The 27,417-nt window shown below is 43.2% G+C and overlaps 1 protein-coding gene and 1 non-coding gene across 16 annotated transcripts in view; one reads left to right on the plus strand and one right to left on the minus strand.

The window, feature by feature from the left end:
- Positions 1-27,417, plus strand: part of PTPRT (protein tyrosine phosphatase receptor type T) — a 1,070,511-nt gene that overhangs the window by 952,419 nt on the left and 90,675 nt on the right. For 11 of the 15 annotated variants that reach the window (XM_045444560.1, XM_045444565.1, XM_045444562.1 and 8 more), the window contains one exon: positions 16,151-16,341. In XM_045444560.1, the coding sequence (XP_045300516.1) occupies positions 16,151-16,341 (191 nt within the window). The remainder of the gene's footprint in view (positions 1-16,150; positions 16,342-27,417) is intronic. The other 4 variants (XM_045444561.1, XM_045444571.1, XM_045444567.1 and 1 more) reach the window with 1 other exon arrangement.
- Positions 26,724-26,854, minus strand: LOC123581782. Its single transcript, XR_006704011.1, has one exon. It is a non-coding gene; the product is annotated as a small nucleolar RNA SNORA43 (small nucleolar RNA).

The following is a 27,417-nucleotide window of genomic DNA, read 5'->3' on the forward strand; positions in this document are numbered from 1 at the left end:
TAGGCATGTGTTCTTCCCAAAACAAAGGTGATCAGCTTTGGGTGCTTGAAATTTTTTCCTTGGTTGGTTTTGAACAGTACTAAGCTGTAGTACCTCATTCATTCACTAAGAGTAGAAAGGACAGTGTTTGCTTTACTTATGAGCGACTCTAGAATTGTTAATGAACAAATTGTATTTAACTCAAAATTGCCTCGGAGAGATCATCTAATCCATTGCTATTCAAAGTACAGGTCCATGCACCAGGAGTATCAGTATCACCTGATATCTCATTACAAATGCATTCTTGGGCCACATTCCAGACCCACTGAGCCAGAATCTGCATTTTAAACTATTTCCAATGATGTGCATTAAAGGTTGAGAAGCACTGGTCTAATCCAACTCCGTAACTTTAAGGTTAAGATACACAAGGGTGAAAATAGTTGTGCAAGACAATTTAGTGGCAAAACCAGGATGAAAACTCAGGTCTTGTAACTCCAAAACTGTGTTATTCCCATTCTGTTAATGCTCTGTTGTCTTAGTGGTTTATTATATCCACAAGCTGCTTACGTATCCAGGGCATAGTTTGAAATGGGGAAACCAGACTGCTATCCACCCAGTACAGTGGTAAACTCATTTCAAACAGCTGTTGCACATTTAAATTTCATCTCCGAGACAAGTTTAGCCATTTCATTTTCTGTTTCTTACACATCAATGAAATACAAAGTCACCTGTCAGGCTGAAAATTGTAAAATCTGTCAAAATTGAGTTTTTCTAGTTTAGCTAAGTATTACTTTGCAACTGTTTTGCATACCTTTGTCTTATTACGATTTTGATGAATGAGAGGGAGAAAATAAGATAAGCCATGTTTTCAGTGTCGGGCATTATTTAAGGTTTTTTCCTCTCATCACACATCTTCCTGTGAGGATGGGGGTCCTGGAGTGTAGCGATACATACGTAACAAATGCTGGGCTGGCCATTTTTAGTATGAGCACAACCCTAGAGACACTGATAATGTCTCATGTCCAGCCTAAGCTGACAACCTTCAGTATGAGAGAAGCACAATGCATCTGGTGATAACTAAAATCACCACAAGCCCATCAGGGGAAGAAACGCATTTGGAGTAAATGTGGCTTCTTGCTCCCTACACCCATCAAGGCTAATGGAACTGAGGCAGGAAATAAAGATCTTGCTACTCTCACCATAGAGATAAAAGGGCATGAGAGATGAACCTTGAAAACAGGTATCATGTCTATCAGCAAGATGGCAGATGGGTTTCAGAGGGGCAGGTGTACTTACCAAATAAACAAGTATTTACCGAACAACCACTAGATCCTAGAGATGTATTGGTAAACAAGAGAGATATGGCACCTGCCTTCATGGAGCCTACAGTCTAGAGAAGGACACTAGACGTTAAATAACTTAACTATTAATTGTTCAACCACTATTGTGATTCATGGAGATGACATCTATGTCCAGGAAGATACATTGTGGTTCACGAAGATGATATTGTTAGGCTCTAACATGATACTCTCAGATGGGGATATGGGCAGATAGGAATGTTTTCCTTGATATCTTCAAATATTCATAAAAGTTAATAGATTTTTTAATAAACACCCATCCACTATTCATCACCTAAATTCTACTATTAACATTTTACCGCACTTATTTGATCACCTATTTCCCATCAATCCATCCCTCAATCCGTCTTGATTTTTTGTGCATTGCAAAGGAAATTTCAGACATTAGTATACTTCCCTTCCCCCATATACTGCACTTGCATATCAATAATGCAAGCTCAATGTTCTGTTTTTTCTTTTGAGGTAAAATTTACAAAGAAAAGCATGGATCTTAAGCTTTCGATTCCATGTGTTCAACGGTTGCATACACATGTACAACCCAAGCCCCTAACAATATACAGGCAAGCCAGGAAGACCTCTCATGCCCGTGCCCAATCAAACCCTGCCCTCACTCCACCTAATAGGTGACCACAGTTCTGCTGTTTTTTCCTACCATGGATCTGTTTGTCTATTTCAGAAGAGGTAGTGGCTTTTGAGCTGAGTTCTGAAGGATGAATAGGAATCCACTTGGCCTTGGAAGGTTCAGGAAGGTTAACAATTCCAGGAGAATAACACATCATGTACATTTTCTCAGGTGGATGAGAACTTGCGTGGCTTCAGCCTAGTAAGCACAGGACAGACAGACACTAGATGAGGCAGACACTAGACCAGAACCTTGAAACCATATTAATGATCAGGAATGTAGCTAAAGGGCAGTGAGCAGCCAATAAATGGCTTCAGCAGGGAGGTGACATGCTCAGCTTTGGACTTCTGAAAAATTATCATGCCTCAGTGTAGAGAACAGAACATGGAGAAACAAGAAGGGATTCAGGGAGATGTGAAGACACTGTTCCAGCTCTTATGGAGAAAGAGAGAGGGGTAGCGTATATGAGGGTCCAGGCTGTGTCCGTCCCTTCTTATATTGGACTGACCTCAGGTATGTTGCACTTCTAACAATTAAAACTCACAGTGTTTGCTTTTCCCTTTCTGTCTTCATTTTTCAGTGATAGCATCCAGAAATCTTTTGTGGAAAACTATGGTTCAAAGAGGTTAAGTAACTTGCCCAAAGTCACACAGCCAGCGAGTGGTGGTATCACGGTTCTCCCTCAGGTGTATTAACGTTCAAAGCCTATACACTTTTCACCACTTCTGTGTCTTCAGGGAGTGATGGGAGTTTCTCAGCCTTTCTAATTGGAATCATTCTTCCCTCATTATATTAGATTCCTCGTCCACTCCAGAATGTTCAGGGTAGAAGACTGTGCCAGCAATCCCAACCAACTTGTGTGTACTTTGAGGACAAGCTCATCATCTGTAGCCCAGATTTTTCTTTAAGCGACGGTTTTGGGATGGGGGCAGGTGATCCAACATGACTCTACCAATAGGTGGTTTTATTTATTTTTATTTATTCTGGTTGTCGCTCTGCCAAACACAGAACTGACACGTAAGAGCCACCTGAATTTCCTCATGCTTGCAGCACAACCAATCCCTCTATGTCTGTCTTACATCCTTCCTCATACAATCTCAGTGTTTCCCTCTATTCAAACTCCTCTCCAAAGCCACCCCAATGTCACTCTTTTTTATGTTTGGAAGAATATCAAAACTACACAATTCACTGGTCTTTATTATTTCTACTTCAAGTAACTGACCAAATATGTTCTTTGAAGTTCTTTTGAATATTCTGTTCACATTAACATGCATAGCCATATACAGATCTTCTTGCTGATAATATTAAAGAACTTCACAATAATATTAATCTTCCTAACATTAAGTGACCTCAAAGTTTCCTCTTACTTTTATAGACTTCATTCTCATCTGATAAGTAATACACTCCCTAGAAATCCATTTCTTCCCAGCCAGTTTTTCTATCACACTTTGTCATGAGTTTACAAATTTGTTTAGATACATATCTCAGTGTCTATTTATGGGGTATTTTTCTGTAAGTCAAAGTTCAGGTAGTCCATTAACCTTGAAACATCAGTGTCTCTGAAAGTACAAATAAATGGTGGGTATGGAATAATTAAGCATTAGATATTGCAGGAAAGGACTTGTGTCTGCAGGAGCTAAAGCATTTTGAAAGTCCAGAATTGTATCCCTTCTCCTTTGTGCTTCAACAGTATGTTTCCAGGATCCCGCATATACCCCCTTACTTCCTAGTTTGATCACTAAATACACAGGACCCCAAGCACCCTGTTGTTGCTGTATGTATGTTGCTTCTGGCAACGCCCAATAATCTGCATTTTTATTTCTATTGAATTCGGTTTATAAAACCTACGTGGTAGAATACTGCTATCAGCACATTAGCTGTCTTGTTCTCCCACAGATCTTCTTGAAATTGTGACCAAAAAAAAAAAAAATGATTTTAAAAGTTTTTTTTTAAATAGCAAAATCCTTTTTTCAGAAACAGTCATACCCAGAAGTCTGTTTTATGAAACAGATATAAAACCATCTTGCTCTGATTAGAGAAAAGGTGAGGGAAAACCCATGGGCTTTCCAGGCCATGCTCGCACATGCACACACACATGTACATGCACAAAACTCGTCACGGATCCAATCCTCTGACCCACAGCAAACTCTGAACAGAGGTCTCCCTTCCTAACTCTGGCTCAGTGTGGACACCAAGGCCACAGACTAAGAATTCACTCGTTCCCTCCCCTCTAGACCCCATAGGCGAAACTTTCCACTGTATGTTTTACAAAAAAATGAACATAATGACCCCAGCCACTAGTCATTTGAACAGGAAAATACTGGTGGCTTTTAATTAACAGGACATGGGTCACAAGAGCAAGGCTATCACATGAATGACACTTTAACATTGAGCAGTGTATGGAATGCACAGCCATTGTGGCAGCCCTGTGGGCCCCTGGAACATAGGAGCATCAGGAAAGATGAGGCTCCAGCTGGTGGGGCTCTTCCAGACTTAGGGTTTCACGGAGAGGCATTTCTTTTCATTATTGCTATAGTCACCCAGGGTCCAATAACCAGCTCTCAGCTTAGAGACAAGAGAGCAACTCAAAGGCTAGTGTTCTCTTGCATGAAGGATCCTTATGCCGGAACTGCTTCTGCCTTTTGGCTGTGGTAGTGGCCACAGGAATATGTGATACAGTTGTATGAAACTAAACACATGAGCACACCCCCACACGAATACACACACACACACACACACACACACACACACACACAAAAGTGCATGTAAACCTGGTAGAATCTGAATGCAGTCAGTGGAATGTGTCTGTGTCATTTTCCTGATTGTGATGTTGTGCTGTGGTTATGCAAGATGCTAACATTGGGGAAAACCACGTGAAGGGTATGAGGGACCTCTCTGCATTATTTCTCATGGCTGCACGTGAATCTATAATCCTCTCAAAATAAAACTTCTTGTTTAAAAAGAGCTGGTGCTCTGGTGATGGGCTGAGGTAGAACTTCTGGTTCTGGTCACATCCATCACCATCTTCAGATGTCCTTCATGGTTTTCCCAGGCATCTACTCACTCGCCAATAATCGAGCATGTGATAATAGCATCCTGCCAATTTCTAACAATTGTGAAGTGGCTTATTTGTGTCTTTTTTTCTTCATCATTTTTGTCAGAAGTTTGTCAGATTTATTGGTGTTTTCAGAGGAAACAGCCAGCTTTTGCTTTTCTTCAGCATCTCTGTTTATCTTTAACTTCTATTGTGCTCCATTAACATCTGTTCTTATATTTATTTACTTATTTTCTACTTCAAACGACTATATTTTTCATCTCTTGAAGTTAAGTTTGTACTTCTCAAATTGACTCATCCTTTTTCCATGATGTGCTGCATTATTGCCATGGTTCATAATCCACCCTCCCCCCCTCATTTTCTCTTTAATCAATCTGCATGTATTTATTTTATGGCCCCTTTGATTGTTTTATTATTTTCAATTCTTGGGAGGCACGTTTCTCTGTGTACCACGTCTGCCGACTCCCTCACAGGAATAAGCTTCTTCACACGGCTTGTCTTTCTTTATGTTTTGTTTTCCACTATGAATTTATCATTAGTGGAAGTAGTTTTGTTCTGGGGGAATTCACGTGTCTTGGATTATGAAAATACCTCCATAGGGTGGTTTCCCATTTGCCTGTCAGGACAGAGGGTTTTGTATGTTGCTTTCTATGTTTGCAGTTCATCACACAAGTAGCTTTGGACCCCAGACCCACGTGTGGTAGAAGTCCAGGGTTTCTTTTGTTCTGTTTTTGCTTCTATTTGAAAGCTATCCACCCTTGTTTTTATTCTACTAATTGATACCTTCAGCTCACAAACACTCACACACACACACGCACACACACACACACACACACTTAGATATGCACACCCATGCTTGAAATTAGATCCTTGAACTAAGATCAAGATTGAAATAATATAGATTGACTGTCCATTTATGAAGGATGAAGGAGTTGATACGCTTTTATTTCTGGTGATGCATCAGTCACCCACATCTTTTTGTTGGTAAAATTTCAGATTTTAGCCAAGAATTGTTATTTTAGATATTTTTACATACATTTTATTTTCTCTTTTATTCATGTTTGTTTTGATTTTTATTCTCCTATCTATGTTTAACTGACTTTGGTGTTGAACAAATCAATTCTTTTATAACATGATTTCCTCCAGCATCCTGGGGTTTTTACTTTTTATTTTTTCCCTTATTTCCCTACCTCCCCAAGCCTCTGGAAAAGAATCAGAGCCAGTATAATTTCTGAGTCTTTGTATAGCAGGTAATATCTTCCTGTAACCTCACAAGTGAAAAAACAACTTACATCATTGTATAATTTGGGGGGCACAGCCTTCTTCCCTCAAAAACTTTCTTCCATCACTTTCTGGCATTTAAATTTGGGCAAGGGAAAATAGAGTTAGCATTGCTGCTCTTCCTTTATACATAACCATTTATTCCAGCCTACGTGTTTATCTAAGTGCGTTTTCATCAATAGTATTTAATAGTATTTAAGCAGTTATATCTGGAGACTTATTCTGTCTTTAAGTTGTACACAGAGAAGGGCACCTGGGTGGCTCAGTTGGTTAAGCGTCTGACTCTTGGTTTTAGCTCAGGTCATGATCTCACAGTTCGTGGGATTGAGCCACACATTGGGCTTTGTCCTGACAGTTTGGAACCCACCTGGGATTCTCATTCTCATTCTCTCTCTCTCTCCCTCTGTCTCTCCCTCTCCCTCTCCCTCTGCCCCTTCCCTGCTCTCTCTCTCTCCCTCTCTTTCTCAAAATAAATAAATAAACATTTTAAAAATATTTTAAACATAGGGGAAGGGAAAGAAAAATAAGATAAAATCAGAGAGGGAAGCAAACCATAAGAGACTCCTAAATACAGAGGACAAACTGAGGATTGCTAGAGGGGAGGCAGGTGGGGGATGGGCTAAACGGGTGACAGGCATTAAGGAGGGCACTTGTTGGGATGAGCACTGGATGTATATGTAAGTGATGACTCACTGGGTTCTACTCCTGAAACCAACACTACACTGGATGTTAACTAACTGGAATTTAAATTAAAAAAAAAAAAAAAAAAGAACACACATACAAAAAAGAACATACAAAAAATATTTTTTAAAAAAAGTTGTACACGGAGAACTTTTTGCTTTTGAAGGTTGCAGTTTTTATTCTGCCAAAGAGCTGTTTTTACAGATATCCTTTATTATTGCATCTGCGTCATTTATTCTCTTCTTTAGTAACACCACTATGTCTTTTCTGTGTCTGTTTTCTGTTCTCTGAAAATGTCTTTCTGGTGTCTGAGCACATGAGCTCATTAGCGCACATGAGCAGGTAGGGACAGAGGACCTAGAGTCCCCTGCAGGTTAGTTGTCCTCAAGTTTCTGCCTGTTGCTTATTCTCATTCCAGACTCCAGTGTCCACGTTAATACCACTGTTGCGTTTGGGTTTCCTTACAATCTCCCCTTTCCTCACCCAGCGAAGTTTTTTCCATTTGTTATTTTATTTTTTTTAATGTTTATTCATTTCTGAGAGAGCACAAGCAAGAGTGGGGCAGAGAAAGAGAGAGACAGAGAGACAGAATCCAAAGCAGGCTCCAGGCTCTGAGCTGTCAGCACAGAGCCTGACGCAGGGCTCCAACTCACAAACCATGAGATCATGACCTGAGCAGAAGTCAGACACTTAACTGACTGAGCCATCCAGGCGTCCCTTGCCATTTGCTTCTTGACCCACAATTTGAAAAATTCTGTTCTCAGTAATCTTTCACTTCCTTTATTCTTCCGTGTTTTCTTGAATTTTGTTCCCAAGAAAATACATTGAATCTAGAATTCGTTTCCATTTCCCGTTGTTTAGGTTAACATGCCAGTAACAGGAGAAAAAAAGAAATCAAACTGGCTTAAACAGTATATTAACATGTCAGCTCACAGAACTGGAAGTCCAGAGTTTAGGGCAGGTCCCAGGGTTGGTTGAAGTATCATTAAGGAACCAAATTCTGGTAAGCTCTTCACTTTGCCAGCTCATGTTGGCATTGCCTTCTGCTTGGTTCTCCTCATGGGTACAGGATTGCTTTAGCAGCTCCAAGCATCAAACCCACAAATGGTATAATGCCCAATGGGAGAGAGAGGCCCCCGGAACAGCCTTCTTAGAGGTAGAGAAATCTTTCCCAGAAACCCCCTCCTATCTCACTAAAAACTTTTGAAAAATTGACAAAGAAGATAAGAACTCCTGATTGGCCTAAGGAAATCCCAATTTGACCCTATATCTAGGAATAGGGTCATCTACCTGAGTCACGAGGAAAATGTGTGGGCACCTAAACTAATTTGAGGGCTCTGCCAGAAAGGATAAAGGTAGGGGATGATGGTTGGGTAAAAAGTCAACACTGGCTGCTTTTTTACTTTTGAAAATTATATTTTTCTCTGCCTTCAGAGTATCATTTTCCTTATTTTTAATATGGTAGATTTTTCTAAGACCATGTTGTTTCGTTTCTGTTTACTTACTATAAAAAAGGAGGAGAAAATTTCTCCAGGACTGGTGTTTGCTGTAAACAGAGCAGGAAGATTCTCACTGTTGTCCTTACTGCCCAACTGGCGGGAACCCTTTTCTTGTGGCTTAAGCAGAAGGAGGAAGGGATGTTGACAGCCCCCATCCCTCTGCAGAGTGTCTGATACCATCCCTCCATCTGATCTGAGTGCTATGGAGGGAAGAATTTATGTTCTGCCCACAAATAGGAGGATTGATCTCTTTATCAGAGGGAGTAAGTCAATCCAGAAGTCACCTTCCCCATGACTACTCCAGTCCCCCCCCTTTTTTTTTTTCCTAATACTGAATCTGCTTCCTAGGGTATAAAGGTCTTTGTCTACCTTCTTTTGCCTTTGCCATGTCAGAAACCCCAGTGAAAGCAATTGAGGGGGAGAAAGGTCTTGGAAATACCCAGCCTCCCATATTTGGTCACTTAATCTTTGATTATCAGAGCCCAGAGAAGGAAATAAGAAGGTGAAGCATTTTTTTTTCTGTCCTTCAGGCTAGTGTTACTTGAAGTAACAAAGAATCTCAGTGTTAGTTGCCAGTTATACAATGTCCATTTCAGCTCTGTAAAGTGTGGCGCAGCAGGGTGGCATTGTACTTACTACCAGTGTTACAAGTTCAACCCTACGCCATTTGGCCAGACTTCAGAAGGAGAAGGAGAAGAAAACATAGACAATATTTGTGGCCTTGAATTAGAGATTTCTTGCACAAGACAAAATAACCAACCATAAAGGAAGACAATTGATAAATTCAACCTGATCAAAATTAAAACTTATGCTTTTCAAAAGATACTATTAAGAAAATAAAAGGGTAAGCCTCAGACTGGGAGTAAGTATTTCCAAAACATACATATGATAAAATGCTTATATCCAGATTACAAGTCAATAATAAGATAACCCTCTAAAAAAATGGGCCAAATATTTGAACAGACACCTCACCCAGAGAAGGAAAACAAATGTCACATAGGTACATAAAAATATACAAATTAAAATTACAGTGAGATCCTACTGTACAACCACTAGAATGCCTAAAATTAATAAAACTTACCTAAAATTAATAGAACCGTGAAACAAGAGCTGGTGAGGATGTGTAGCAATGGGAACAAACTAGCTATAAGCAACAACATGGAAGAACCTCAAAAGCATCGTGCTAAGTGAAAACATAGGAGCACCTGGGTGGCTCACTGGGTTGGGCATCCAACTTCCGCTCAGGTCATGATCTCACAGTTCATGAGTTCGAGCCCCACGTTGGGCTCTGTGCTGACAGCTCAGAGCCTGGAGCCTGTCTTTGGATTCTGTGTCTCCCTCTCTCTCTCTGCCCCTCCCTTGCTAGTGTTCTCTCTCTCTCTCTCTCTCTCTCTGTCTCTCTGTCTCTCTGTCTCTCTCTCTCAAAAGTAAATAAAGATTTTTTTTCAAAACCCAGCCACAAAACACTGTATGCAGTATGATTTCATATATATGACATTCCAGAGAAAGCAACTACTGCAGCAGAAAGCAGAGTAATGGTTGCCATATGCCAGGGCTAGGAAGTATTGGGTACTGAAGGCAAAGAAAAAAGAGAGAAAGAAGGTTATTTCACCTGCCGTTGCATTGAGAGACAGTATATCCTGAGTAGATATAAGATGGGGGGGGGGGTGTGTGAATCTACTGTGTCTTAAGAAGTGCAAGTCAGTACACCTACACTAGTTGAAGTCCAGAATTTGGAAATGTGGAACACAATTTTCTTACAACATGGCTCCCGAACCCAAGCCAACTACTTCTTCTATGCTTCACCAAAGAAATTGCAATCCTTTTCTTATTTTTTTTTTAATTTTTTTTCAACGTTTATTTATTTTTGGGGGGACAGAGAGAGACAGAGCATGAACGGGGGAGGGGCAGAGAGAGAGGGAGACACAGAATCGGAAACAGGCTCCAGGCTCTGAGCCATCAGCCCAGAGCCTGACGCGGGGCTCGAACTCACAGACAGCAAGATCATGACCTGGCTGAAGTCGGACGCTTAACCGACTGCACCACCCAGGCGTCCCAATTGCAATCCTTTTCAACCCAAGAGGGAAAATTGCCCTATGTTGAATCAGGTGAAAGGTGACTTTATACAATTTCAGATTTTTTTAAAAACTATGACAAAATGAAGTCTCCATCTTCATACACATATGCAGTGTGATACTGACATAATGGGTATTCCTCCCAAATTCTGATGCTAGGTTAGTTCACCGACTTACATTTTAATGCTATTATAAGTTTATTTTCTTGAGGCTTTACTGATATTTGGTAGCAATGGTGGGGATCAGGCAGCACCTGCTAGCAGCCAGAGGTCACCTTGAGACGTCTTCCAATGGATCCCATTTAAGGTTACAACGAACTTCTTCCATGATGATAATGGTCATCGCCATCTCTGATGCCAATTACAAATAAAGAGCTTAGTAATCTGTCTGAAGTCCCATAGCTAGAAAGTTGTAAGGTTCGTATTTGAAGCCAGATTTTGTCTTCAGGTTCTGTACTCTGACCCTGACACCTGCTGTTGCCACAGCACCCCTGCTGTGTTTGTTCTAATCACGTCTCCACTCTGAGCAGGTGAGCCAGCCTCATCCCCACCTCAAAACTTCTCTCCGGTCCCAGACTCTCCCCTCTCAGCAAGCAGTCTCCAGATACTTACCCATCCCCTCTTTGTGCTCTCCTGCCCTAAAGGGTACACAGATCGAGAGGAATTGTTTTAGATGAAATAAGAAATAGAAACTATAGGAATTTGGTTGGCTAGTTAAGAAATTGTGTCTTGACTCTGTGGAGGCTTTTGCTCAGAAGAATGACTTGATCAAAGCTGTGTAAAAAGAACTGTGAAGGCAGAAAGACCCCTGGGGAACCTGATGGAATAGTCTTGTCATGGGGACTCAAACTAGGACAGTAACAGCAGGAATAGAGTAAAATATTTAGATGGCCATGGAGTGTGTCCTGAAGGAAAGAAGAGAGAAGCCCTAAAAGACTCCCCAGATGCTCTCGCCAGTCTGTGATTCTCATGTGCCAAACAGCACATCTTGTACAACATCAGAACAGCAATGGTTTCTTCCCTGCTCACCCGAAACCAGGCACTTGCAGGCATTATTTCATCGAATCCTCACAACACCTGTCTTCCCTGTATTATAGATGAAGATACTGAGCTCTGAAACTAGTCGCTTGGCCAAGATCATCGAGCCCATAACTGGGTGATTAAAAATACGAACCCCATTCTCTCTGATTCTGAGACCCAGACTCACAGCATTTCTCAGGGTCCTGCTCTTCTCATGGGACACGGTCAGGCCATTTCTTAAAAAGTCATATAAACGTTGTAGTGAGCATTAAAAGTAAATGGGCATGTTGCATCCATGGGCCAGAGCTGTCTTACACTAGATCAGTTGCCTCTGAAGTTCACTATAACTCTAAATCAGCTCTCTTTAGAACTTGACTTGGCTCTGGGTAAGTCTGTACACCTGCATTGCCTACTAATCACCTATGCTGTTGAGCCCTGGAAACATGGCTAGTCTGAAGTGAGATAAGACTACACTGAAGCGGGGCACCTGGGTGGCTCCGTCAGTTAAGTGTCCGACTTTGGCTCAGGTCATGATCTCGTGGTTCATGAATTTGAGCCCCACATCAGGCTGTGTGCTGACAGCTCAGAGCCTGGAGCCTGCTTTGAATTCTGTGCCTCCTTCTCTCTCTGCTTCTTCCCCACTCTCACTCTGTGTCTCTCTCAAAAATAAATAAACATTGAAAGAAATTTTAAGCTTACACTGAAGCAAGTGAAAAATTTTGTACATTGGATTTCAAAGCCCTAGTACAAATAAAGAGTGTAAAATATATCATTAATGATTTTATACTGACTGTTGAAATATTATTTTGTGAATTGAGTCAAATAAAATTTATTTTTTAAAATAATTTAACTTAATTCACTTTGCCGTATTTAATGTTGCTACAAGAAAATTTTAAATTACTTATGTGGCTTGCATTACATTTCCTTGGACCTCTTTGCCCTATTATGTAACTCAAGTATTCTCCATTTCCCTTCTTCTTTTTCTCTAGATCTGTGCTGCCCAATATAGTAGCCACAAGCCACCATGTGGATATTTAAACTGAAATTAATTAAAATTAAACAGAACTTAAACTTCAGTTCCTCGGTCACATTAGCCACATTTCACATACTCACGAGCCACACGTGGTTAGTGACTGCCATATTGCACATCACAGATATAGACCGTTTCCATCATCATGGGAAGTTCTATCAGACAGAGCCGATATAGGCTGTACATACTTATAGCAAAAAAACACAGAGGTGGGGTGTGAGTGCCTATAGCTTGAAAAACATTTCTGGAGTGCCCAGCTCCACAGCACATCCCCCTCCCATCTCCCAGGCACCTGTCCCTTCCCACCTTTGTTAGACTTGTTTATACACACCTTATCTCTTTTTCTCTCTTGCAAGGGCTGTGGCATGCTTATCTCCCTCTGAACACACTTTCCTCCACCCTCCTGTATGTATGTGGTATCTAACACCAAGCTTTATACAATATAGGTACTCAGTAAATATTTGTTAACCAGTCGGAGTGGCAATTCCTACCAAGTAATTGGAAATATGTGTCTGGAGCTACAGGGAGATCTATAAGGGGGATAAAAAAAAAATAGAAAAGTCAAGGCCAGAAGGAAGGAGAACCAGTAGAGGGACAGAGGAAAGAGAGGGACTGTGGTGACCCAGGATCTCCTATGCATTACCCAAAAGCTCCTGACAGGCAACCACAGAGGTTGTTGCAGGGGAACTCCCAGGCTTAGGCAACAGCTATAGAAAAAGTGCAAAAGAAATCCAAAATATTATCATGTGATAAATAAGCATGCAAAACCCATTAAGGAGAATTCAAAATCGCATGAAAATCAAGGGTCTGGTGAGGAGAAAAATGAGCAGCGTTCTCTCCCAGGGCCAGCTGGTTTGAGTTACATTTTATGAGCAGCATGTGAATTCCAGTGCCCTTGTTGAATTAGCCGCGGAATCGCACGTTAGTTTTAAGGCTCCCACTCGAATAGGAACATCATAACGCTTTTTAATTGGGGCTGATAAAAACGTAGCATTACTTGTAGGTTCCTGAGAGAAGTGAGTTGTGAAATTGGGTTTTCATTAAACCTAATGATGGAAAATTAAGTATAGTGCGTCTGGTGAAATGGGCTGTGATAAAAGGCATCACTTCTGCATTATCGGAGGTTAATAAGGAAATAGGTGAGGTAAGATACATTGGAGAAGGGAGTCCAACTAGTTGAATTAATAAACCTTGAAAGCCCCTTGGTTCTGAGCCTTTACAGCATCATTAGCACCAGCGTTGACATTATTACGAATGTTACAGCAATACAAAGTTGTTAAATTTCAAATGCATTTACTTTCCATTCCAGTGTTGGTTTTGCTGACACCAAGTTTACAATCTGTCTAGCACTGTGTTTAGGGAAAATATCCATATTGGTTTGAGGAACATTTGGCATCTCACAAAATTTGCCAGGTGCCCATTCCTAAGAAGCCTGTCTCTGCCAGGCAGTCCGTCTTCCAGGCGGTCCGTGCCCCAGGTCCTTTGAAAGACCATGGATCTCTGAAGACACCTGTCCCCATGTGTGATGGCGGTTTAGGTGGGAGACACTCACAGGGCTCCAGGCACTGACTCTGGCCCATGCTCTCCTGGGCATCATGAAGTGCAGCATCCAGAGAAGTAAACAGAAATGCCCCTTCTCCATTCCAAACCCCACCATAGGGTCACAGGAGTGATACTCGCCGGAAGGGTGCCCCCTATCTGTGACAGCTGGGGCACCGGCAAGAACTAGTGTGTCCTTAAAGAAAGGAATTCTTCTTAAAACCCTTCAACAGCTTCCCTCTGGCTTGGAGATTCTCACATGTTCACAGCCTTCTTGACCTGCCTCACACCATCTCTGAGAGCTTTGCCCCCATCACGTGCCCACCCATCTCCTCCGCTCCTTCTCGGCCTCCTTCTCTTCCTTCAGTGTGGTTCCCTTCCCCGGCTTCTGTCCTTGTGCTTCAGGTGGTTCTTCTTGTCTGTCTGCCATACTGGACTGTCAAGTCTGGAGGGTGCGGTCTGTGTTGTGTGCATTGCCAGTGCCTACCACAGTCCCTGGCACATTGACGGTGAATTCTCAGTAAATTGGCCTCCTGATCACAAGGGTGTGCTGGGGAGTGAAAGCAGCCCCCACATTTGCAAAGCTCTCCATTTAATCAATGCCGTTGAAGATGTACTACATGTTACCTACAGTCCCAGGAGGTAAAGGAAGCAGGATTTTTCTTCTGTGCAGTCTAGAAAGCTGTACTAACATCTCACGTAGGCCCTTCTTCCTCGTATATAAGCCTGTATGCTCTAGGTCTTTTTGTTGGCAATCCTTCCTTACTAGGAACAGTTTAGCTCTTGCTGTCACATAGGAGATTCCACTTCCACATACAGAAGCAATGTCTGAGGGATTATTATGACATGAGCGACAAACAAGCTAACAGGGAACACGGATTTTGAAAAGACAAGTTGCAGAAAGTCAGGAATATACACTGAAGCCTCCCTGGGAGTGACTGTGGCATAGGCTTAATGGGGTCTGTGTGGGTACCTTAATGTGCCTGAAAACACCAGGATCATCATCTATGGCAGTTCTGGTCTCATACATGCCACAACTGGAGGCTCTGGGGCATAGACAGTCCATGACTTTGGGAGGATGTTGAGGAAACCAAGCCTAGATGGTTGTGAACTGGCCCTGAAAGATCAACAATGTATGCTTGGCAGGAAGTCCGTAGGGCAAGCATGTGTCTGTCCTGGCCAGAGGGGAACAGAGGAGTTCAAATCTCCCCTCGGCATGCATCAGTTTCCAGTGCGGGGGGGGGGGGGGGGGCGGTGAGCCAGCAGAGGGCAGTTCGCGTGACTCAGTGGGTATAGAGATTACTATCAAGGAGACAACAGATCTTATATCAAGGAGAGATTCGATAAAGGAGATGGGGCATAGGACCCAGGCCTGGGAGAAGTAGCTGGCAGGACTGAAGGAAGAGGTTCAGCGACACTCCTGGATCAAGAGTGTGAACTGGTGGGGAAACTAGATAGTAGACAGAAGCCAAGCACGTTGCAGAGCCCAGAGCTGGAGAGAGCAGCTGAGGGGGTCAGGGTCCAAGACTGGCTTCAGTTCCTCCCAAGGATGTAGGCAGATGGAGCAGGAGCAGACATGGCTCTGGTCTCTAGAGACCTGGGCTCTCCTCACTTGCAAGCAGGCACCAGAGATGATTTCCAGGCATCCTATTTCCTAAACTGCTGTCTGGCTTCTCACTGGCTCTGAGATTGGCCCTAATTGGCCAAGACCACCCTCTCAAGCCTGGAGGAAGGACTGAGACAGGCAGAGGATGGCAGCCAACCTGGAACTTGGTCACTGCTCCATCGATAAGCACCCTTGAAATAGAAACAAACCCAGGGTTATTGTGTTCATTGGTTCGTTTGTTGTTTTAATTTTTAAATCTGCCACCACAGCCATGCGAGGGAAGCAGTGTCCTCAGCTTCCTGATCACTTGAGTCCTGAGTTAGTTCCCCTGCCCTGGGGGGTGGTGGAGAGGACAGAGGACAAAACTCTCATAGGTGATATGTGCTTTGCCCCCTTCTCTTTGAAGCAGACGGCAGCCGTGGGGAGCTGTCCCAGCCCACCCTCACGATCCAGACTCACCCCTACCGGGCCTGCGACCCTGTGGAGTTGAGCTATCCCCGGGACCAGTTCCAGCCTGCCATCCGGGTGGCGGACCTGCTGCAGCACATCACCCAGATGAAGAGAGGCCAGGGCTATGGGTTCAAGGAGGAATATGAGGTAAGAGACCACCCTGTGGAGAAACTTCCTGATGGGCACAAAGGCTTCATGGGTGCTGAATCCTTGCGACTCAAAGGATGGTTCCCAGGCCAGCAACAACAGCATCGCTTGGGAGTGTGTTGGAAAGGCACCATCCCAGTCCCCACTCAGACCTACTGAATCAGTTTGGATTCCTGCCTTCCTTCAATAGGAAGATGGAAAGGATCAAGTCCCATATCCCACCTGTTGTAAAAAAAAAAAAAAAAAAGCCAGCCAGTCTCCCCTGCCAGTGATTTCCGGGAGACTTGCTTGCTCGTAGTCCCCTCTGGGCCCATTACCTTGCTTCTGCTGTGTTCTCAACACCCACCCCCTGAGTCACTTTCACCTCTGGTATCTGCTTCTCTCTCTTTGTACCTTCTCCTCACCCTGGCTTTGGACATCCCTTCTCTCCCTCCCCAAGGCAACTCCAGTGCAGAGGACTTGTGAGTAGTGGCTGTTACTGAGGTTTGGGGAATAACAGAAGGATTGCAGCAAAGTACAGGAAGTGCCTGAATAAAAGTCCTTCTGAGGTTCCGGCCTCCTGACAGGTCTCTATCCACTCTGTCCCCAAAGTTCTTTGTAGTATCCTCAAATTTTTCCTTTTTTTTTCAATTTTTCCCAGCATCCAGGAAAAGAATTCCCACGCTCCCCCCACACTCATTTGTTTATGCAAAACAGTTTAGCTTTCTCCGTCTCCCTCCTTTTGCTTCAGACCTTGCCCCTCAGGCCTCACCTTTTACAAAGAAGAAAATAAAATAGAAGGAAAAATTCATTAAGATGTTTTCCTGAACTAAAGAGCACCACCTCACTCCCCAGGAAGAATTTTGCAAGCCTCCTTGTGCAGCCAGCTTTGAAAACAACATTTCTTTCTTTACTTTTCCTTTCCTCTCTCTCTCTCTCCCCCTCTCCTCCTTCCTTCCCAAAATATCTTTCGAGCGTCTACTGTGTGCCAGGCTCGGAGTTATGTGTACTAGTTTTTGTAGGTTTTTTTTTTCACATACACCATGTTCCCCAAATATGCTAGGGTCGGTAACACTGTATGCAGTGCAAACGCATTGACTAAGACTCTACATATTTGGAATTCCTGATAGTGCAGACTAAGTTTATCTCTCAGACTATATTCTGAGAAAGAGCTTACAAAGCAGTATTTCAGAAGCTATGTGAGCTCATGAAATTGTGCTAAACTTGGGGGGAGGGGCGGGCTGCTGAGTCCAGACAGCCAGATTCCAGTACAATAAACTGTGTGATATTAACATATCATTTTGCTACCTGAGTTTTAAATTCTTTATTAGTTGAATGGAGAGTTTGGATAAGGTGATGTCTAAAGACCTCTCTGGTTCTAAAATTTTACAAGAGTATAAAACACGGTGGCAAGGGGCATGTTTGACACATTTATGAGAACAAAAACGTTTATGTCCATGGATGTTAGTAATTACCAGCTCAGGAGAACTTGCACTTAATTTCAAATATGATCCCAGTAAAATAGCATTTTTTCATATCCTCAATCCACAAATTTGGGGAGGAAATCGGGGTAATATTTGGAGGAAATGGTCTCATCACTGCTCATCCCTGGGCCTTACTTCCTAGGGGGTTTGTTGAATGGTCCCAGTCCCTGAAAGTGTGGAGGCGTACATGGGTATGTGCTTATACACACCTGTGTACATATCTTTGGTGAGTGAATGACAGGAGACAGTGTGCTGTTGGTAAAGGCATATTCAATGTCATGATGGTTTATAAGTCATTAGTCATACTATTTCATTTAAGGTTCCAATAGCATGAAGGGAGACTGGGGACTTATCAGAAAGGGGAAGAAATAGTCAAAGACTGAGAAACACTGTTCTAAGAAACTGAGGTCTAAAATTTGAAAACAAAAAAACAAATACATTTGACTACTTTAGTGCATTTCCTTCCAGGGTAATATCTTTTTGGAAAGTACATCCCTGTGTGGTATGATTTGGATTGATTTTTTTTTATTTATTTTTCTGCCTTTTTACATTTCCCAAACTTTCTGGAGTGGAAATGATGTGTTTTTATAATATAACAATACATTTTGCTCCATCATTTAGACCCCAAACAGAAATATCACTTAGTGGACTAGTCCTGCCTTCACTTCGTTCAAATTATATTAACCAGTTAACTTGAATGTTTAGCTTCCAGTTAACACATTTTCTGATTAGCAGGAGGTTAAGTTGGAAGCAGCCTTATTTAATGGGAATCTTCCCACAATCTGCCAGTCCCCTTTCCTAGACATTAGGTGGATATGGCTTTGATCATCAAAGCGCCCATGATGTCTGGAATCTACATAGTGGGCCTACGAGCCACAGGTTTGCTTGAAGACCGTGCCCTGTTGGAATCACAAGGATCCTGAGCCTCCACTCCTACTCTCAAACCAACATGTTTTGTGCTCTTTCTTGCCTGACTCCTGCTCAGCTTTTTTCATACAAATGGGTGGGTTTGACAAGTTGACATATAAGGGACCTCTCAGCTATAGCAAACTGTGTCTTCTAAAATTCAGTTCAGCTGTACAGTCACATAAATTTGTTCAATAAATATTCACTGAGTATTTACCATTCCCAAGGAGCGTTCTACATATTTGGATACAGAATTGAACACATTGGACAAAGATTCATTCCCTCATGAAACTTGTGTTCTAGCAAGAGAAACAAGAAATCAATTACAGACTTAAAAACTAGTTATTTTATTAAAAGCCTTGGAGAAGACATTTACTGCTCTTCAATCTAGACCTGAGCTAATGTTGGAACAGATGAAGTGTGTGTACCTTTGACACTTCAGTAATATTCTCTAGTTTTTCAACAAGAGGACAGAGAAATGTCTTACAAATGCATATTGATGTGAAAGGCTAGTTTCACCTTTCTTGATGCCTCACAAATAAGGGGAAATGGCTTGTGAATAGTGTAACTATAAAACAAAAATAATTATAATTGAGAATTCAGACAAAAAAGACAAGTCATTTCACAACAATTCACTTAATATGTTAGTAAATAATATGTTCAACAGTGAAACATACTATTTGCTGTGCTACACACTATCCCAAATCTTAGTGACGTGAAACAACCAATTTACTGTGCTCATTGATTCTGTTGGTCAGAAATTTGGACATAGCACAACAGAGTCTGCCTCTGCTCCTTGATGTGTGGAAACCTTGACGTGGAAGCCTCTAAGGCTGGGGCTGTAATCATCAGAAAGTGTCTTCGCTTTCATATCTAGTGATTGCTGCAGGCTGTCCCCTGGGGTCTCAGCTAGGATTGTCATCTGGAACACCTACACACGGCCTCTTCAGGTGGCCTGGACTTCCTCACAGCACGGGAGCCTGATGATGCTGGACTTCATACATAGTAGCTCATAGGTCCAAAGGTGAGCCTCTTAGCTAACAGTAGAAAGTACATCATCCTTTGTGACTTAGACTCGGGCATCACACAGCATCGCTACTACCTCATTGTATTGGTTATAAGCAAGTAATAACTGCCTATATTCTAGGGAAGGGGAAGTAAACTCCCTCTCTTGATAGATGGAGGGGCAATTGCAAGATTCTACAAGAGAATGCAGAACAGGAAATACTGGACAATACAATCTTTGGATGATACACACTGCCACAAGTACCATGGAAAAAGAAAGGATAGAGCAAGGAAGGGAGATAGTATATTCCAGGGACGTAGAGTAAACAGGGTTCCAGTATTAAATAGGGTAGAAAGGTAGTCCTTAATTAAAAGAAAAGTTTTGAGCAGATACATGGTGGAAGAAATCTAGAGGCAGAAAGGTCCAGATCAAGGGAGTACGAGGAGGCCAAGGGTGGTATGAGTAGAGTGAACAAGGAGTAAAAGTAATAAAAGATGACATTGGAGAAATAAAGGGGGAATCTGACCATGTAGTGCCTCATAAGCCATTTTAAGGACTTTGGCTTTTACTCTGAATGAAATGGAAAGCCACTGCAGAGGTTTGAGAAAACAAATAACTATTTCACGTTACTTTGAAATGTTCATTCCAGCTACTGTGTTGAGAAGAGACATAAGTAGGCAAGAGTCAAAGCAGGGAGACCAGTTAAGAAGCCATGGCAGTAACCCAGGCAAGAGACAATGATGACACCACCAAGGTGTGGCAGTGGAACTGGTGAGAAATGGTTGGATTCTGAACATAGCTTCCAGACAGAACCAACAGGGTTTCCTAATGCATTAGCATGGTGTGTGAAAAGGAGAGAGAAGCTTCCAGACAAAACCAACAGGGTTTCCTAATGCATTAGCATGGTGTGTGAAAAGGAGAGAGAAGCTTCCAGACAAAACCAACAGGGTTTCCTAATGCATTAGCATGGTGTGTGAAAAAGAGAGAGAAGCTTCCAGACAAAACCAACAGGGTTTCCTAATGTATTAGCATGGTGTGTGAAAGAGAGAGGATTCAAGTGTGACTCTGGGGCTATTACTCGAACCACTGGGAGGATGGAGTTGCCACTACCAGATATAGGGAAGCTGCAGGGAGAACAGACTCGGGGCCAATGGAACAATCGGGAGTTCAATTTTGAACTGAGTTTGAGATGTCCATTAGACATGTTAGTGAAGATGGAAAGTAGGTAATTGGACATACGAGTCTGGAATTTGGGAAAGAAGCCTGAGCTAAGGAGAAAACTTTGGGAGTTACTGTCATACAGATGATATTAAAGCCACAAGCCCTTGCTTCGAGGTCACGAAGCAAGTGAGCATTGATTGACAGAGATGATAACCAAGGATGAGCCTTGTAGAATGTCAATTCTAAGATGTTTGAGGACTCTCCATAGGCCATATGTTGTACTAGGCTCTAGGAACTGAGAGGAGACAGAGCCCTTGCCTTCTGGGAGAACTTGGAGCCTATTCTTAGACACAGACATATGAACTGATCCCTTCAGTATCTTGAGAAAATGTCACAATAGAGTGCTGTGGGAACCCTTGTGGGTGGTGTGCATGAAACCTAGCCTGGGGATGGACGGCCGTTGGCTTTCTGGAACACATAAAGCCTAAACCAAAGCTTGAGAAATACGAATCACCAAATTTGAAAGCAGGGAAGGCTGTTCTGGGCAGAGGGACTAGAAGAGTCTGTGGCATGGAGGTATGCATAGCAGGTTGAATTATGAGAACAGAAGTAGTTTGGTACAAAAACTATGTTTGGCATACAAAGCATAGAGGGACATAGGGCTGGAACTATCAGTAGGAGTGGGCTGGAGTGGTGAAGCAAGGGGATATTTTTCAGGCTAAGTAAGGAGTTTGGATTCTATTCTAGAGGTCATGCAGAGCCATGGAATGGAGCAGCATTTTTTAAAGTTGAATTCACATTCTAGATGTAACTGTCTGGCATTGATCAGAGCAGGGAGACCAGAGGCAGGTAGGCGGCTGGGACAGTAATTGAAGGAAAAGATGGAATTGCTCAAACCAGGAGACTGGGCCCAGAGCCCAGACAAGCCCACACACGTTCTCTCCTGTAGAGACATAGAATCAGTTCGTGCTCTTTGGCATGTAAACGTGAGTCTCTCAATATGTATTTTAAGTTCAATGACTTGAAGTCATATATGAGTCGTTCTGAGTTAATAGTCAAAATGCCTGGATTCAAGTCCTATCTCTTTAAGTATCTGGGTGACCTTGGGCAGGTCATTCTCCTGCTCTGGGCCTCCATTTCCATATTTATGCAATAAAGGAAAAAAGGGGTTGGTCAGAGTGATCCAAACAATGCTTATGTCCCACATATTTTGTGAGCCTAAGGAGGAACTGATTGTCCCAGCTAGACCCCTTTTTGGGGCTGCCACCCCCATAGTTACATGTCAAGTCCCAGCAACCGTGGTTGACCAGGGGCCCTGGGTTCCTAGGAACTCAAGGAGACCTATGGCTAATTAACCTCACCTGCCATACAAATAGGAAGTTTGGAGGATTTCAGTCTTGGCCACACATTAGAATTACCTAAGGAAGTTTTAAAAATGCCAATGCCTAGGCTGTCCTTCAGATTAATTAGAATTCCTAGAGGTGGGATCCAGAGATCTATATTTTCTAAGCTCTCTGGATAACTATAATTACTTTCAAGGTTGAGGGATGCTGGCCTAAGGAGACTCCTTAGAGTCCCCAGAGCATGCCCTGCCTGTGCCCCCAGACCTATCACCTCACTACTCCCCTTGCTGCTGGTCACATCTGATGCCATGGAGCATGTGATAGCCACTCACAGAGGTGATAGAGCACAACCATGTTGAAACTAAGGGGCTTCTGCTCATGATCTTAGACTGCAGAGTCTTCTTCCCTCTTTCCTGTCCTGTTTTCCCAGCCCAGATTCTCCTACTCTCCCCAGCTACAAAACAAAAGTCTTAGCACACTAACAAATGCTAAGAGTTGTTGGATGGAGAGAAGAGTTGCCTAAAGCCCAGACATCATCATGGTCAGAAGAGCAGCAGGCTCGAGGAAGATGAGGAACAACAGGAAGGGGTGACTTTGTCATGGGGAGAAGGGAAGCCTATTAATCCCAGTTCAATCCAGCCAGTCTGTCATCGTAATGAATGATGAGCCCAGTAGGGTGACCAGAAGGTATCTGGTTATTATAGCCCTATGAAGACTATTTAAGGCAACAAGGAACAGCTGTGAGGAATACGATACAGCCTAATGAAGAGCAAACATTTGTTCATTCTCCAGCTCTGGACAGACACTCTGCGTGCATGGCGTCTGTGGGGTGAAGTCAGTGTTGTCATGTGTCTGCTAGTCGTCTGTGGGTGACACTGGCAGGCAGCCTTCGGATGGGGCATAACCATAAAGATGGATGCTTCAGGATGCCCCAGTGCCCTCTTGTCTGCTCGGAGCCACCTGAACAGAGGCAGAATAGACCTTCACAACTTTTCTCTCCTCGGTTGATGAGGTTAGTCACAGAGCATCTCACTGCAGGTGATTCCTGAGAGATCTGGTCTACCTCCTCAATAGTTTATGAGTGAGAAGAGAGATTCTGGGGAGGGGCCTGGGGAGTTAGCAGATGCCCCAGGGCATGAAAGGGAAAACCATGGCTGTTCTCCAACTGTGGGAACTCATAATGACCAAAATAGGAAGACTTGGATTCCACCTGCTCATATCACTCCACTCCTCATGGGTTAAATCGAGGAGAAAACAGGCCATTTCCGGAGGGTGGCCCAAAGATATCAGTAACCCACGTGGGTTCAGACTTGAAAGATTTTCTAGCAGGAATAAAACTCATGTAGGAGAGACTATTAATGCAGTGTTTTCCTTTGAGCTTATTTTTATTTTTCTACTTAGAATTCTGTTTGGAACCCAAAAAACAGTATTTTCTGTGTTTGGTATGAGAGCCCTCCCCAACCAAGCAAGCAATTTTCAGATGGTACCAGAGAAAAATTCCCTTGACTAAGAGTCAAGACCTGGTTTTCAGTCTGTTTCTGACATGCTGGGTGGTCTTGGACAAGATTGCTCCCTCCCTGGGTCCCCACTTATCTCCTGTGAGATATTTGGCTGCGTGGAGTGGACTCCTGAAGCTTCCACTTCATTTGGCCAGAAACACTTACTGAGAACCTACTGTGTACCTTACCTTACACTGTTTGGAGACCTAGAGATCATTAGAAAGCTCAGCAAAGGAAATAAAAGACCCTACGTTAAAGGAAGATCGTGGTCTTAGTATTTTAACTCTAGTTAAAATGCTTTGTAACACGTGGGGAAGGGCAGTCCAGGATGAATGTGTGGGAGGGTGGTAGTATTGTTTATTTTTGCTTTTCGTCAGTTATTACTGTCAAGATCAATCAGAATCTTTACAAAAGATGAGACACTGCTTTGAAGAAGAGTAGAAGAAGGCTGGGTAGAGGAAAAGGATGGGTGGCAGAGGGAATCTTGTGCTCAGGGTCTTGGAAAAAAATCATTGACGTGTTTCAAACCACTTCTTAGAAGGGAAACATTGTTGCTTGCCCATGAAAAAAGAGAAATAAAAATGAAGCCAGGTGGGGAATTCACACCCTTTGCCTAGTTTTCCTGGACAGAATTAACAAGGCAGTAGTTTAACAGCTCTCCCTCAACTCTGGCTGACTCCGTTTCAGGGAGAGCCGTTGACCCAGAGACAGCCACGCAGAAGCTCGTGCATGAAGACAGAGACAGTATGTGGAGGGGTCCAATAGTCTGTAGCCTAGAATGGGATTCAGGGATCCCCCAGATTATGGTCTCAGAGCTGGGAGGAAAAGAGGGGCCCTAGTGTGAGCTTCTTTGTTAGACTGTCAGTCTCATGAAGGCAGGGACCGGGCCTTACTCATCTCTCTTCTCTGAAGCATCTGCAAAATAGTATATAAATACTAACTATTAACTTAATGGAATTACAGAGTGCTGGCAGAAATCTTTGTAATTAAGAATAGTTCATGGGGCGCCTGGGTGGTGCAGTCGGTTAAGCGTCCGACTTCAGCCAGGTCACGATCTCGCGGTCCGTGAGTTCGAGCCCCGCGTCGGGCTCTGGGCTGATGGCTCAGAGCCTGGAGCCTGTTTCCGATTCTGTGTCTCCCTCTCTCTCTGCCCCTCCCCCGTTCATGCTCTGTCTCTCTCTGTCCCAAAAAGAAATAAAACATTGAAAAAAAAAAAAAAAGAATAGTTCCATCCGGGGCAGGGGGCAGGGGGTGGGAAGCAGTATTGCTTAAAGCAAGATACCAACGTAGAAAGACTCGCACATCTCTCGCTGTCTCTATAGGTACACTGAGTATCTGCCTTAAAATCTAAGTTGACTCTTCCCCAGGAACATGTTGTTTCTGTTTACCTTACTGCCTAAGACGGTGGCTCTCAAACTGTGACGGGTGTCAGAATCACCTGGAGAGTTAGTAAAGAACATTAGGACACAATGTTAGGACATAGGTCCCATCATTGACACGGGACAGGACCCAGCCCTCTGCATTTAACCAAATTCTGTAAGGAGATTTGAATCACTACCAGTTTGAGAAACACTGCCCTAAAATTTGTTTTTAAAAGAGACCTTGTAGCTTTTCAGGGGACTTTTTAAATGGTGCTTTGTGACTCTGCACACGGACACACGTGTACTCAGCTATTCCACCTTGATCAAAGCTCCTGTCACAGACAAATACCCCATCTTGCTGCCATCTGATTTTCTACTCAGCTTCCCCAGCAGAACTCATAAATTACCGTCTATTTAGTGACATGGTCGCAATAATATTTGCTCTCCTGATGCCACTCTGAGTAGATATCATCAGTCATCCTCTCCTGCCTTCTCTATCCACATTTATAATCCCTAAGGCATGTGGTTTTCAGCCCAGAAAGAAGCATTCATTGTGAGCTTAGCCTCTGCCAGGGCCACCACTAATTCATGCAGCTCCTTAGAGTGAAATAGAGAAAGGTTCACCTGTCTCAAGATGCCTGTTCATAATATATCCAGAAATTTACATGCCTACCAGATGTATCATGCTTCCTTAGATGTGATGCTCTTGCTTTGTGCACAACCAGTACAGCCATCCACGGTGGCCCTTGCCATCTACCAGCTAACCTTGGACTTCCGTAAGTGTGGGTGTTTACCAAACTCATGGACCTCAGTTGAGATGAGACCTTGGGCTTCCTGAACAGCTCATACAACTCTTTCTCACTTCCTGAATACTCGCTCTTACCTGTTTCTAGGGTGAACGATTTGTCCTGGTTTGTCCAGGATGGTCCAAGGTGTTTTTTAATTTTTTTAAGTTTATTTATTTATTTTGAGAGAGAAAGAGAGAGAACCCAAATGGGGTAGAGAGAGAGGGAGAGAAAATCCCAAGCAGGATCCACACTGACAGCCCAGAGCCCAACATGGAGCTCGAACTCACAAACCATGAGATCACGACCTCAGCCGAGATCAAGAATCAGATGCTTAACCGAATGAGCCACCCAGGTGCCCAGGATGGTCCCAGTTTTAAAACAAAAGTCATACATCTTGGGGAGCCCTGTGGTCCAAGGCAAACCAGAATGGATGTTGTAAGGAGCCCCCATGTTTGGTCTTATGACAGTAAACTGGATGTTTCCGATCAAAGAGAGGCAGGGAGTAAATTCCAGAAGTCAGCCACAGGCACTCAAGAGCACATTCTTGGGCAAGACTGGGATGGAAGAGTCTCCCACACCTACTGTGTGCCAGGCATGGTGTTAGGAGCCCACCAGCTATTTTGGGTAGTTTCTAATCATCACAGAACTCCATGAGGTGTATTTGTTTTTCATTTTTTTAATTTGCATGCTATAAAATCCATTTTGTGGGGAAGGAGGGAGGTGTACCGCTCTATGAATTTTAACAAATGCACAGAGTCATGTAAACAACAGGATATATGAGAGTTACATGGTCAAAAAAAATAGTCAAACCTTTCCCCCACCCTAACCTGAATGGTGTTTTGTTTTTTTTTTCCAGCTTGTTAGGCTACAAATCATTCTTAGTGGTCACTGTTCTGAGCACTGAGCATAGAAATAGCCACTTCCTCTTTGCCCCAGTGTCACAGGTGCAGCAAAGCAGAGCAGCTGTTCTCACCCACTGAGCCACCCAGCCTGGAGGCCTGGCTCAGAAACATGGCAGAGCTGTGAAGGGTGTACTATTGACTCAACTTTTAGAAAAGTTTATTGAGACTGGAAGTGATGGATATTCATTCTAGTGTGTCTGCCTTTTGCAAAGCCCTGCCTTTCCCCTGACTCATATGCACAGTGGGTGGGCAAGAGGTATTCTTGACAAGATAAATGAATGAAAGACCCAGGTAAAATGGTGCATCCTTGGTAAAGACTCTCTGGAGTCTTCCCTCCACTGAGAGAATGCCATGGTGGGCAGGGATGCAGGGAAGTCCTGGCCAGCTGGACTGCTCAGGCAGGAAGGAGGCCCTTAGCTGTGCCCCGAGGCATCAGCCAGGAACTGCCTGGTCAGCATTCTCTGGGCCTGGTTTTGCTGTACCCCAGGGCGTATCATATCCAATTATCTCCAGGAATACAGTCAAGCCAAAGGGAGGAAGAGGGGAATCATAAGTGACAGAATCTGCTGAAGATAGTGAGTGAACAGGTAAATGAAATGGACCAGGACACTCTCAGCCTTGAATTGGAGGTGAGTTGCTCTTGGAAG

The sequence above is a fragment of the Leopardus geoffroyi genome, chromosome A3, assembly GCF_018350155.1.
Source record: "Leopardus geoffroyi isolate Oge1 chromosome A3, O.geoffroyi_Oge1_pat1.0, whole genome shotgun sequence".
Classification (NCBI taxonomy): Eukaryota; Metazoa; Chordata; class Mammalia; order Carnivora; family Felidae; genus Leopardus; species Leopardus geoffroyi.